Source organism: Egretta garzetta, unplaced genomic scaffold, assembly GCF_000687185.1.
Source record: "Egretta garzetta isolate BGI_Z169 unplaced genomic scaffold, ASM68718v1 scaffold314, whole genome shotgun sequence".
NCBI lineage: Eukaryota > Metazoa > Chordata > Aves > Pelecaniformes > Ardeidae > Egretta > Egretta garzetta.
Window position 1 is genome coordinate 641,766 of NW_009259531.1, and position 13,904 is coordinate 655,669.

Here is a 13,904-nt window from a genome sequence, read left to right on the forward strand (position 1 = left end):
TTCGCGGCTGCAGCCACATTGTCAAGGAAAATGCCGTGGGCTTGGTTTTCAGCTACTGAGATGAGGAATCAAAATTCCTAATAATAGAGGTAACTACTAAGTAAAAAAAAAAAAAAAAACCCTAAATGTTTAGAAGTGAACTTTTTATTTGCTTGTAATCCTCCTGACCCTGTGGGTCAACATGGAACTGTTCATCTAAATCAGGTTTTTAAATGGTGTGTGTCTGTGGTTTTTATTGCCTGTAATTAAAAAACATGTGTCTGTTTCTATGTACGCAGCATCAATCAGCATTCAGGCATGATCACTGATGCTGTACTACTTACAGGAATGTGTGGGGACGGGTTCTGCTTTTTCTTTTATCTTTTTCTGCAGAGCCTCGCAGTATTTGTCCTACGTGCCAGGGAGCAGAGGAGAAGAGTAGAAGAAACCTCTATGTCTGTCTTCCTCTTGTTGGCTCCATTTTTAGCCATAATGCTGGTGGCATTGTGCTTCACTGTGACTTCCTGGCCCATTAAAACCCTGACCAGTTATAAAATGATTAGTTGACATACCTGGGCTTTGGGGACAAAGAGGTGGTTTAAAAAGGAATGTGAACCATCTGTTTTGCCAGCACCTCCTGTTGACAGATTTATGGATCAACATTAGCATATGTGTCCAGGGTCACACACCTGTGCTTCCTAACAAGGTAATATTATTTAGCAGGGTATGTTTTCATCCTGAGGATTCAGAGCTCTTTGCAAAGGTGGGCATCAAGAATTCTGTTTTACAGTTGAAAAATGAAGGCACAGAGGGATTTAAGTGACTTACCCTACACCACACAGTGAGTCTGTGGTGGAGCAGTTATTGAATCCAGGTTTCCTCCAGCTGCATAAATATACGTCATCCATTAGCAGGAAAAGACTTAGAGCTATAAACATAATAGAGGAGCATTGATTATCATTCTAGGGGAGCTTTAAGCCCTTGTGCTGTACGAAAACCTGAGCCATGTAGGAAGACACGGGCTATTATCACAAGAAAGGTTCAGAATGCATTATGTTAAAGCTGTAATGATCACTGAAGTCAGTGGAAAGAGTATCCTTAATTTCAGTGGACACATGGTAAATGAGCAAGTTATTCTGTTGTCAAGCTCTGTAGCCATTTTCTGCATGTTTGTTTCCCAGCATATGCCTGGGTAAAATCACCTCAGTGCATTTAGGCTTGTTAAAGAGTTTCTTGGTAACCAAATCTATCATGAAAGGAAGTTGAACAGAAAATCAGGTTTATTACATAGTGGTGAAGAAGCCCAAAATAAGCAATTTGGAGGACTTCCTGAGTTTCTCCATGCTGGAACGTAGACGAAGATTTGTGCTCTCTCATTCATGTCCTAAGACTTGTTCATCAGTATAATCTGTGTTGAAGATAAGATCTCGGGGGACATGGGACAATTGATATTGCAATCAGCAAAGAGATTAGAGGATAGCTATAAGAACAAAGTAAGGTAAATAGCTGAATCTGTAGAGTGAGTTCATTTATCCTTCTGAAGTAGCTTCAAAGTGAATTTAAATACAGGAAAAAGCAGTAATTTCTTGTTTCAGTCCTATTTAATCTCAACGACTGATGGTCCTTTTTAGTTGGAGATATTTGGACCCTTTAGTTGGAAAGTAACTGTTGAATCCATATGTCTAATTCATACAGTTGCTTTCAATTATATCATCTCTTATCTGGTAGAAGTCCTTGCAAAACTGTGTCTCACCTTATCACCTTAAAAAGCAGAAGCCATAATAGTTCCAGAATTCCAATAATAGTGTTAATGGAAGATGTCACTTTGCAACACCTAGCAAGAGTTTCTAAAGATCCATGAAATCCAGGGTGAAAACATCATAGAAACAGTAGTGTTCTGTCTTGAAACTGGAGTGATCTCAATAAAACTGTCCCCTAAATGGATCTTCTCACTACCTACATAATATTAATATATTAATTAATATACATGGGATAATTTTATCTGTTAATGCTTTTTTGCTAGCTACAAATAATATTAAGCAAGTCCATAGTATTTTAAGCTATTGTTGCTGGCTTTTTTTCTTCTATAGATTTTTTTTTTTTTTTTATACAGGATATAAGTTGATATATATTTATGAGCATGCTTATCTTCCACAGCACATCAGAATCTTACGACTCAAGTTAAATAAGCAGGTTGGTAGCTTTTGTTGAACGCGTGTTGCAGTGACTGACCACTAAAAGAGGATGCTCATTTACCCACTGCAGCAGAGATGAAAAAGCTACCTGCAAAGAGCATGTTTCAGTACTGCCACTACCTGATTTTCATAGGCTGGAGAAAAGAAATATATCAGAAGAATGAAGAAAGGGTTTGTGTTTTATCCTGTTGGAAAGCCTGGTTCAGGTGTTGGATTGGGACAAAAGAGATTCAGCTGCATGTTGCAAGCAACCTGGAGCAAAAAGTACGATGTTTCCTTTCTTACTTGTTCAGATGTCCATCATGAAGGCTTTTGTGTAAGTGTCCATCTACTTTGCACTTTCACTTCCTCAATAGCCTCATGTTCCTATTCCTGTGGATGGGATATCCTTAAAAGCATATCATACAACTGCTCCTTGTCCCCATTTCAGCATCTGTAGTAGGGATATAAAGATATTGGGGGATATTTTTTGCCTCATAAACCTCTAAGAGTCCACAATCCTTTGTGACTGGAGATTAAGGGGTGGTGGGGTTTTTTTGTTATCCTGTCTTTATCTTCACAGTATTTTACCAGCAGCTGGAATTGCTCTACAGTCACCTTCTGTGAGATGAGACTGCAGGGGCTCCAATTCTGTCAAAGTAGTGGATATAGATGCAGTGATTTCAAACACTATTACCATATTATTATGGCTGGGAGTTACTGGTCTTAGAGCAGAGGCAGCCAAACCGAATGCATTTGTGCGCTTCACCATCACAGTTTTGAGCTGGTATACCAGTGTGAACTTTGTGCTAAGGTACCAAAGGATGAATTTCAGTATCTGTTGTGCTGCACTCATTGTGTTCTGCTGTCTCTGTTAGGAAGACCGTAACTTTGGACATAGAGGCCATCATGGCAGATAAAGGCAGTAAAATCCTAAACCACACCAGCTAAACCCATCCAGGATCATCTATCAGAGATCTTAGAGGAGAAATCTGTTTTCTTAACAACTCTACCTGCTGTGATTATATTATGAAGAAATTTTATCTGAGAGAAGCTTTCATGCATGGTGGAAGAAGAAAAACCCGTCTGTAATGGATCACAGAGCACCAGGTTCTTATTTCAGAGAAAGAAAACATTATAGGAGTTGAGCTTGCTGCTTCTGCTTAACAAACTGCATTATTGCAGTTGCAGTGAATATTTTAATGTTAGTCTAAAAGGTAAAGTCACCTTGACTTCTTCTCCAAGCGTGAGCTGCTTTACGCATTCTGTATAGAAAGTTGAATCCTGGTGAGATATCTTTATTGTGAAATGATCCAGAATGGCAAACTCAAAAACAAAAAGTAAAACCTCATGGTTGCAGAAGGAAAGGTAAAATATACTGTAAGGGAAACACTCTCAGGCTTAAACCAGGGCATAAATGTGTATTGCACTATAGTGTTTTTCTACATGGCATATGCTTTAATTCTTAATTGTATTTGCCTCATTTCAATTTTCATTATATATTGGAATATATGCTTTATCTGTGTCAGGCCCTGGGTATATAGATTACTTACAAAGAGGGAAGGAAAGGAAGCTCTTGTCCTAAATAGGACACTGTAATACAGAAGCATATGATTTATTTGAAAAGGCTTATGGGGGAATCTTCAAGCATTTTTGAAAGACAATATAATATGAAGGCTTCACTTCCAAATGCATGCCCAAAACACATTCCTGTCTTTTGTCTGTAAGTAGTCATCACACAAAATTGTGTGTAAAAAGGTCCACTTTTACATATATTTGACTGCATGGGTTTGTATGCATGGAAACTGCTAATCTAGCAAAACAACATCTCCAAGTCTGTCTGACTACAAGCAGTTTGTTTGTTTATTTATTTATTGCATTTTTGAGTTTCAAGCCTGACTGTAAAACTGTATTTGTTAAGAATTATGATCACCTCAGATATCTCAATATCTACTTTTACCTGCATTATCCTAAAATAAATGATACTGGGTTTTGTGGTGTGAACAGGTTTCCTAGTAATGCAGACTAGGCTTGAGTTGATCATAGTTACACATGGCTATGTTTCTAGTCCACAGGAAATTTCAGATGCTCAAAGGGGAATTATTTTTCATAAAAGGCTTTTACTTCTTTCTCTTAAAGTCTGGACAAGATTAAAAATAAAGTAAAACAATAATAATGCCTGCTTTGAGGCTTGGATGAGTTTCCTCAAGCATCTTCAAGAGACTAGGTTTTCAAAATCTGTTAAGGACTTGCTATATGAAAATCAGACTTCATTTGGAAACTTGTTCCCTGCAAGTGAGACTGACACATTCAGAACAGCCCTCTGCCATTTGGGCGAAAGGCCACAGGGCATCCTCATTCTCTTGAACCTCTATTTCTTGGGATTGTTTTTTGTCTGCATCAAGAATGAAAGTTTGTACATAGGTGACACAGCATTCTTGTTGCCAACTACTTTAAAACCATTATAAAAATAAAATCTACTCCACAAGATGTTAGAGTTACCACATGTCTTGTCCCTTGCAGTCCTGTTGTGAAACACATTTCTTCAACTTTGCTCTTTCCAAAAGTACTGGAACTTTGTTGCATCAATATGAGAATAAAGAGAGAAAAAAATGACATGTTTCAGTCAGATGGTTAAAAATAGGGAGAAAAGTTTTCTTGGTTGACAGTTTGTCATTTTGCGTGTGTTTTACTTGGGGTGGATGTGATACTTTGATAAGAACTTCACAAAACCAGGAAGTCTATGCATATTTTCTGCAAAAATGTGGAAAATCGAGTATTTTAGGGATAAATCAAAGGATTTTAATGAGAAGGAGGAGAGGTAAAGCAACTTGTTTCTACTTGAGAAGAGCAACACCTTTTAGAAAAATGTTAATTAACACAATATTGACTGTAATGTAATACAGGGAGTACGGGGGCCCAAACTTTAAAAATGTGCTTGTTATCATGATAACCTACCTAAATCAAAGGTTATCCTTTGATATATCTAATTCATCTATGGATGTAGCTGTGTCTGCTTACACCAGAAGCAAAACTGTATTCAACACCATGTTAGTCCAAATGTGGGTTGCTAAAATACACACTCCATTTGCATTCTGCAGTTTTGGCTCTTATGTGCTGGTTGTTGGGTGTGTTGTGGAGAGCAGCATGAAAAGGCAGAGCCAGGACAGGTAGAAAGAGTTATACTGATGACCAAGATTAAAGGAATCAGTGGGCGTAGGGGCTAGGAGGTAGAGCTAGGAGACATGAACGCAAAGACAACTGTGTAGAGCCTGGAAGGTGATGACAAGGAGCTTAACCTCTATGTAGAAGCAGAAAGGGAGCCAGCAAAGTTCATCGGAGGAGTAAAGCGATGTAGGCAGAACAATGCGTGAGGATTTGGATGGCAGTGTTCTCAAATAGATGGTGCAAAGGAAGATGATAGCTGCAAGCCCCAGAGTGAGTGCCTGGCCTTTAGTCTCCAGAGACCTGTATCAGTAAGAAAACTGTACAGGGTGGTTAGGGCCGAGTTTGTGGTTAAAAAAATAAAATTCCCAGTGAGTTACAATTCATCGAAGTCTGATTGCACGGCAGAGGCGGGAAGCGAGTGACGATTGCCTGACTTGTAACCAGCTGAATAGAAGCCCAGGGGTGTGGGAGCTTTTAAAGATTGTTTTTCTTCCTGGTGTATGTATATACTCAGCAGCATTTCCGAGGGAGTTGCACTAATTAACTCTTCTCTTCACCCCCACCCTCTTAAATCTGAGCTGAGTACAGCAGCATCTATCAGAATGGGATATATGAGACACAAGGTCCCTTCTACCCAGGCCAGGCAGCCAGCTGTTCAGAGTTTTGAAGCAGATGTTTGAGCCTGAATCTTAGTCATTCTGTGTGATTTGTGTTGGTAGCTAACGGAGGCCAACTTATATCAGGGAAACTCCTGGTGAGGTAGAGGCACTTACTCTAGATGGGTTCCTGTTTAGCAACCTATAGAAATGGCATGCTGGAATAATCCTTCTACATAAATGTTTCTTTTCTTTATTCTTTCAAGTGCTTGCTGACCTCATTTATATAGTATTTCACAGGGTACATCTGGTTTTGGTTGTTTCATGACTCAGTGTTCCAGTTTGAAAATGCAGTGTTGTGATTTAAAACATCGTGTCAGGACAGTGATATACAACTACCTATGACCTAAATGCTGTTGCTTTTGCTCTCTCGGGCACCGCTCCTGCCGCGGGCCGGGCTCCTGCAGCTGTGCGGGGCGCGGGGAGGGCCACGCTGCAGAGCCTGGCCAGGCGGCAGAGCCGCTGCTAGTCTCTTCATCCCCTCGAGCCTGTGTTTCCTTTGTGCTCGAACACGCTTCTCCCCACTGTCAAATATTCCTACATGGCTATAGCGTTTGCTTCCCACGAGAATTTCTTGAGCTGCAAGTTATGTTTTACACATTTGCCCTTTTCTTTCGCTCTAGTCCTTTTTCTGAATTTGGGTCGCTGGAGGTAGATGCCCTATTTCTTTCACATTAAGGCAATTTGTACAGGTTACTGGGAGAATACGCCATTATGCAGTAGTAGCTGTGGTCAGAATTGTTTTCTCTGATGCTTGCTCAGCTTTTGTATGTTTCTGTTGAGTGTGGGTTTGCATACACTGTCCAGAATCCTTTTCTCAAACAGATGCATTTTGGTATTTATCCAAGTTGTGACATCTGTCTCAGTGGTGCTAAAAATACTCAGGTAACTCTCTTGCAGTTTTTTTGACAGAAGAGTTAATGATGATAAGATGGATGATATAGTTTCTTTTTTTCTCCCTTCCTTTTTTCCCTGCAAAATCTTAGAGGAGTTGCCCACACCTTTTGCAGATACATATCTGTCTATCAAAGATAATACATGTCATAATTTTACACACGGAGAGGAACACATTTGAAAGGGAGCCGAGGAATTCTGCTTAAATGTGTCACTAAAATGTTCAAATGATACTCTCATCAGTTTCAGGATGGATTGTCAATTTACATGCTATTTAACAGTTATATTATGGTTCAACATCATAAACACTCTTTTCCAGAATTTGGTAATTTATAATAATTTGGTGTAAGGCAGAAAGACTTATTGGAAATTTGCTTGCATTAAGTTACTACTTTAACTTAAATAACTAGGAGTTAGAGAAGGAGTGAAACTAGACTAGAATATAAAACATATTTACTTAAGACCCATGTAATGATTAAAAGTGAGAAAATAAAGAAACTAGCTTAATGAATATTAATGCTTCACTCTGACATTTTACACTTCTGTCTTCCACTCGTTTCCATTGAGTTACTTGACGGGGCATTTTACATCAACAAATGTATGCTCATTTTTAAGTGACATCTTTTGAAAAATCATAAAAATTAATGACTTGTAGATTTTGTAGAGGATGAGATTAACAACATCATTTTAACAGGCAACATTTGATACCCAGATGCACTGCTTGCTTGGCTGAAATTTTAAGAGGTGAAGGCTACCAACTAGATAGTATTCTCCTCAGAGGTGCATCACAAGTTAGATCATACCTCCTTGTTGCATATTTGCTGATCAGGTTTACATAAAATACTTCTTTTCCGAAGAGAGCAGGAGGAAGCAGGAATTCTTAGTTTAGTAAAATAACCAACCAACCAAAAAAAAACCCAAACAAAACAGTTATTAAATTTTTAGCATTGTGAGAGAGAGCAGAGGTGCCATATATGCAGTGTAGTCACTTCTAGGTATCTCCTTATCTACGAGAGCGGTCAGAGGTGTGCTCTCAGAGCTTCACAGAAAATGATGACATGGGGGAATTTGATCAAACAAAAGTATACTAACTTTACAAGGCTTGGAAAGACCATCTTCTTACAGAAATATGATAGATTATGCCAACATTTAATGGCTTTTTTTGGTTCACTGTCCATTTCTTCCATAATTTTTAAGGTAATGATTGACATTAATCAGCACATGCTCAGAAAAAGAGACCTTTTTTACTGGAACAAAAACTGAAGGAAACAAAACAGTTTTTGTGATTTGCTTCTTGGAAATCTAAATCCAGAATGACATCTTTTATAGCAACACTGTGTTGTGCAGAATCCTAGCATTCTGGGCCAGGTTGCCAGCATTTCTCAGAGCCATTTGGCCCTTCAGCTCTAACTTTATTTCTGGATATATGCTCATGAACAGAACAGTATTTTCAGGGTCTCTAGGCTAGCCATCCAGTAGTGTTAGTGAAGTCTAAATTTTAAAATGCTGTTGCAGAAATTGATTCCAAAGAATTCCTAAGATATGCTTTTGTGGCTTAGTTACTTTCTGATAACTAATCTCAAAGAATAACGTTTGGGCATGTGGAAGGCAGAAAAGAACCTCCGTCAGCTTTTTCAAGAAAAAGAGGCGACCTGCTTTTACCATGATAAAATTGCTTAACAATAAAGCTAATGAATGCAACCAAACATTAATTTTCACAGGTTATTCCCTTATTCTTATCTTGTGCAGAAACCTCTGTACTGTCAACTTCCAGTTCACAGGTTGACGCTGAGAATGCTGGCTCTGTGTTCCTGATATGTTTTTGCAGGTGAAGTTAAAAGTTAAGAGTTCAGCACGCCAGCTTTTTAGGACCTTGTTTATCACCATAACTGTTTATCAGTGGCTGAGAGTGTTTGTGGGAATCTAGGGAGCCAGACTGTAATGTAGGATCAGTGACGTTTGGGTGATCCTAGAGTCTTTGGAATTAATAGGAGAAGGCAAAACATGAGGATAGCTGTCATTGCATATGGTTTAGCTGGGGTGGGGGGATGGAGCTGAAAGGGTCTGCTAATAGTAGAGTAAGAATGCTCTTCAGGGTCTTTGTAAGTGGGATTAGCTCCAAATCCCACTGATGTCCTTTAGTACTACTTCAGCACCATTAGAGAAATGGTTTTTGGGTCTGAGATAAGATCATCTGCATATCTATGGCATCTGCTTCTGTATTGCGCTAGACATAGTGGGACTAACAAAATTTCATTAATTTTGGGACTGAAGGATCAGGCAGCTCTTCAGAGTCTGGTATCTGCTTTTCTTGGGTGACCTCTGGCATATAAAAGTTTTCTGTTTGTTGGTGGAACCAAGTGATAACATTCCTCTGCGGGTAGTGAAGGGCTTATTTCTCCTTTATCGTTTCCATTTGGAATTTTTTTATCTTGCTTGATTGACAGAATGTTGAAATGCTAAATAGTAATCTACTTTGTAAAATGATTTGAATATGAAATTTCTTTCTTTCTCCTGTACAATCTATTCATCTCCATTAATTTTTTTGTCCTTAAGTATGTCCAGAGTGTTGTGAAATAGCACCAAATGCATTGTCTATCACTAATAAAGTGATTCACTTCTTTCCTGGAAAGCAACTTCTGTGCTTTTGTTAGTGTTTTAAATTAGCCTGGCGATAATAAATACACATTCTTTACACCTAAGCACTTTGTATATAGTATATTTATAATTATTATTTTTTTTTTTAACAGGATTTATCTGGGGAAGGCTACAGAGACACTATTGGTGATGAACACTTTCATCTAGAAGGTATTTAAAGAACAAAATTTCTTGGTTAATAATAAGGGATATTGGAGTAAGGCAGTAAACAAGTCAGTGTGAGAATGCATATATGAGAGTGCAGATCATGATATGCTAATGTGTTGTTTGCCTGGCAAAACTGTTAGGATAGGAATAAGGTATTCTTTCTGTATGTCCTACCACTGTCCTCCTAGTATTGAAAACAGTCACCCAGTTGTATCACAGGGACCAAGTGTTTTAATTCAAGGTCTCACAATTTTTTTTACTTCTCTTGGCATTGGTATCAGTAGTGAATATCACTGTCCCCAGAAGAGGTGGTAAATGCGATCACTGAAAATGTTAGCACTGGGTTTTGTGATACACTGCACACCCTTCTGTGTTACACAAACCAGACTTAGAAACTCCTGCATTAATTCCTAATAAAGACCAGAGACTCTTACTCAATACATTTCTCTTGAATATGTATGGAATCATTACTGCCTCAGATAACTTCTTTCCAAGGCTCATCTCATCTCTTCCCCCATAATCAGCCCTCTCCTTGCAGTGGGGATGGAATCACTGTTGTGTTGGGATGGGCCTTTGGGGACCTTGAGTACAAACATGCTATTCTGTGTACCAGAGAACACATCTGAGGTACCTTGAACTTCAGGTGGGCAAGTGGGGGTTGATGAACAGAAGAGATTAATTTGAGGACATTGTTGCTCATTCGTTTTAAAAAAACAAGGAAATGAGACTTCAGAAGCTCCCTGGGAAACCCTCTAGTACAACAAGTGGTTGCATGGGCTGTGTCCTAGATTTGTATTATAGGCTAGTGGAAACAATGTGCCCAATTTACTTAAGGCAATGAACTGTGTCAAGCTTAACTTGGAAATTTCTGTCCTTTTATAATCCAGTAATTTGTTTCTGGTGGCAGAGACTTCTGTCTAAACAGAACTTGAAAGATTCTCTATGTTAAGAATGTCTGCCTTCCAGTTCCTTACCTGTGAAATGTGTTAACATACTGTGTTTCTTGGATCCTATGTTTCTATCATGTCTGTAGTCTACAAAGAATGTTCCCTCATATGTGCCTGTAACACAGGAGCTCAATTTCAGCTGGTGCGTGTAGGCTACTGTTAAACACTAAAGCAAGATATGCTTTCCATGATGGAGTCAATGTTTATTAAAAGTGTTTCGGTATTTAACTTCACCACAGTTTTCCTTTCTGCTCATAGTAGGAAGTAACTCTAATAAAGGGTGGCTTTTTAATCTTCAGAATTATAGGAGAATCTGCTTAACACAGGATATTAAATGTCAGCGAGGTGAATATTTCATTTTTTGTATCTCATTCTACCTTTCCCTGCCTCTAATTATTTCTTGCTTTGTTGTGTAGAATTGTCTTGCATGGCAGACATAATATCCAATATATAATATTTCCAAACTAGTCAGCAGCAGGATTGTTTTTATTAGAGTGTAAAACCTTTTAGGCTACTGCAATTTCAGTCTTTCAGCAGTTTTTCATTATTACTTTTGATCGTCTCATTTCTTATGAAGTAGCTGAGTAGTGAAGACAAGATTTAGATACCAGCAGGTGGCCCTTTCTTTGCGTGCTGCCACTGGGGAAGAGCTGTTCTGTGGCATCTTTCCAGTTGGGAGGCAGGTAACTGTTCCCACCCAGTGCTCAGGCAAATGCGTATGGATTGCCAAGCCGTGGTCCTCATCCCTTTGGCTCTTAGATCGCCAGGCTATGCTTTCCTTGCTGGGGACAGTGTTAGCCACTTCCCTCTTCAATGAGATATTGAAAATCTTCCTATAATTAACAGGTGATGCTAGAAGCATTGTGTTAAAGCAGGATGGTTTCACCCTTTTTGTATAACTTTGTGCTTTTTACTGGCATAATATTTTGGATGATTGTGATAGTACTAGCATAAAATTGTGATATTAGCATAAAGTGAAGTTGAAACATAATTTGAGACCTTTGTTTGGGCACAGCTTGAATTCTGTGTGGCTTAGGTATAAGATAACCACTGTCATAGCTCTTTTCTGCACAGGAAAGTTTTGTGTGAAAATGTAATCAATAAGTATATTAATCTTTCCATCTAAAATAGTTGTTCTGCCTTTATTTTGCTACCTCACAATCCTTGCATACATACTAGTGTAACACACGTGTTGCATGATTATACATTCCTGTGTCATAAGATAACATCAACAACACTGATAACTAGTTTCAGAGACAGGGAGCTGTAACGTGGTTGGTTGGGCTAAGCTCACAGAGGACGTGAGTGGCAAAACAAAGACTTGAACTGAGCTCTACCAAGTACCGGGCAAGTGTCTAATCAATGAACTATATTCTGTCTTCATGCATACACAGTAGGGATGGAAAAAAAAATGAGAAAGAATAATTTCTCAGATTTGCAAGGAAGGTGCCACTGTTGTTCTGGGTTAGGGGAAAGTTACAGCCTTCACACTCAGAGACTTTATTGGAGAATAAATCTGAGTTCTTTAGAAGACTCTCATTGAAAAGACAAAGTGGCAATAAGAGAAATAATTGAATTCCTTATTTTGTTTTACATAGCCAAGTTCATTACCTTTTTTTTTCTCAGTCTCATTTTTCCCCCTCTTAGCCGTCTGAGCAGTACAGATAAAAAGGACTCTCTTTGCTGGATTTAACTTCTGTGTTGTTATGTAAAGCTTGATCAAATCCTTTCGTCTTAACAGACTTAACTGGCCAACAGCAAAAGGCTCGGGATTCTGGGATTAAGATTGTATTTGGTAAGAGGACTGGTGCATTAGTGCTTTCTTTTGAACTATAGAAAGAACAAAGTAAACATCAAAAGCATTAAGCCATGAGAGCGGATTGTTGACTCAATGTTGCTGCATGACAAGAGGTTAGAACTCAATAGTGGCGACTCTGTTTACTGAGTGCTGTGCAGAAAGAAACAGTTTGACCAGTATTGTCTATTATATCCAGCACCTGCCTTTGATTTTGCTGCTGGGCAAGTTGCTAAATTGAAATTTTTGGTTCTCTTACATGGTCAGTGATTTCCTTAGATAAGAGACACCAGTGGAAACCTCAGTCTGTTCTTCTCTCTCTGTTTCCCTTCTTTCACTTTCATTAATAACTCAACAACTGGGCATACTGGATATAGGTTCCGTAGTGGATTAATCTGCAACTTTTTTTCCAATTTTAGCAGTGCTTTCCCACTGCATTTCAGAGACTTCCACTTGCCAGATTTGGAGTGCTTGTGCAATCTGCTGTGGCTGTGCACGAACTTCTCATGCTCGAACCTTCTTGTCCAGCAGTTTCTGGACAGGAAGCATGTGGTTTATCACTCTTCATGTCTAGGATAAAAGAGCTTGCATTTTCTTTTCCTTGTCTCTATATGGAGTAGTAGGTTACCAGGACTGAATGACTGGAGGTGGCTCTGGAAGAAGTCACAAAAACTAGCACAGACATTGGGAGGTATTTTTCATTTCATTTCAGTGAGGAAGCTAAAATGGCAGGCAGGAGTTGAATGTAGCATCAAACAGCAAGTCACTCATCCAATGACACCCAAGTTCTCTCTCTGCTCTTCAAGGCATAAGTAAGCTTCTTAATGACTCGTTCAAGAGAATTTGCTCTTGTTTTCCAGAACTTTCTTTACCTCCTTTCCTTGGACCTTTTGGGAAATTTTCACAGCTAAAGCCTGAAGACCAGGAGAGCTTTCTTATCTTGACCATTCTGTGTCTTTATGAAGTGAACTGGGATTCTTCTGCCTTATCACTTGAACATCTAGAAGCTTTTCAGAGCAGCCTCTTTTCTCCCTGCTTGTGACATCTGAACCAGGAAAATCTCGCTCTGACAGACTGTAGAAAAGAGGCAATTTTGTACTTGTGTCAATACAAGCTCTTTAGACCCCAGGAGGATATAGCTATCAGTCTACTTCAGTTGCCTTTTGGACTTCAAGGTAAAGTCCTTAAACTCAGAAGACACCTACCCTATCACCCCAATTAGTTAATGTCATGATGTGGTATCTCATGTCACTGCTCCTGAGAAGTATGACTTAAGTGTTTCTACAAACGAGAAACCTTGCATCTCTGTGAGATCAGTTTAGTCCTGTACCTGTCAGAGGACCTGCCTCTTATGCTGATAGCAATCTGTTCCCTGTTTCATTTGTCAGGCAAGGGTGATATCTTGGTTATTATTCTCTCAACAGAAGACTGGAGAAGATCCAAGCCTTCCTGGTGCCTTATCTGAACATGATATCCAAAGTCCTGC

General features: G+C 39.0%; 1 protein-coding gene across 1 annotated transcript in view; it reads left to right on the forward strand.

Annotated features, from left to right (window-relative positions):
* The window catches only part of NKD1 (NKD inhibitor of WNT signaling pathway 1), a 110,065-nt gene that overhangs the window by 62,139 nt on the left and 34,022 nt on the right, over positions 1-13,904 (forward strand). The window contains 1 exon segment of the mRNA XM_035893165.1: positions 9,622-9,679. Within this exon segment, the coding sequence (XP_035749058.1) occupies positions 9,622-9,679 (58 nt within the window).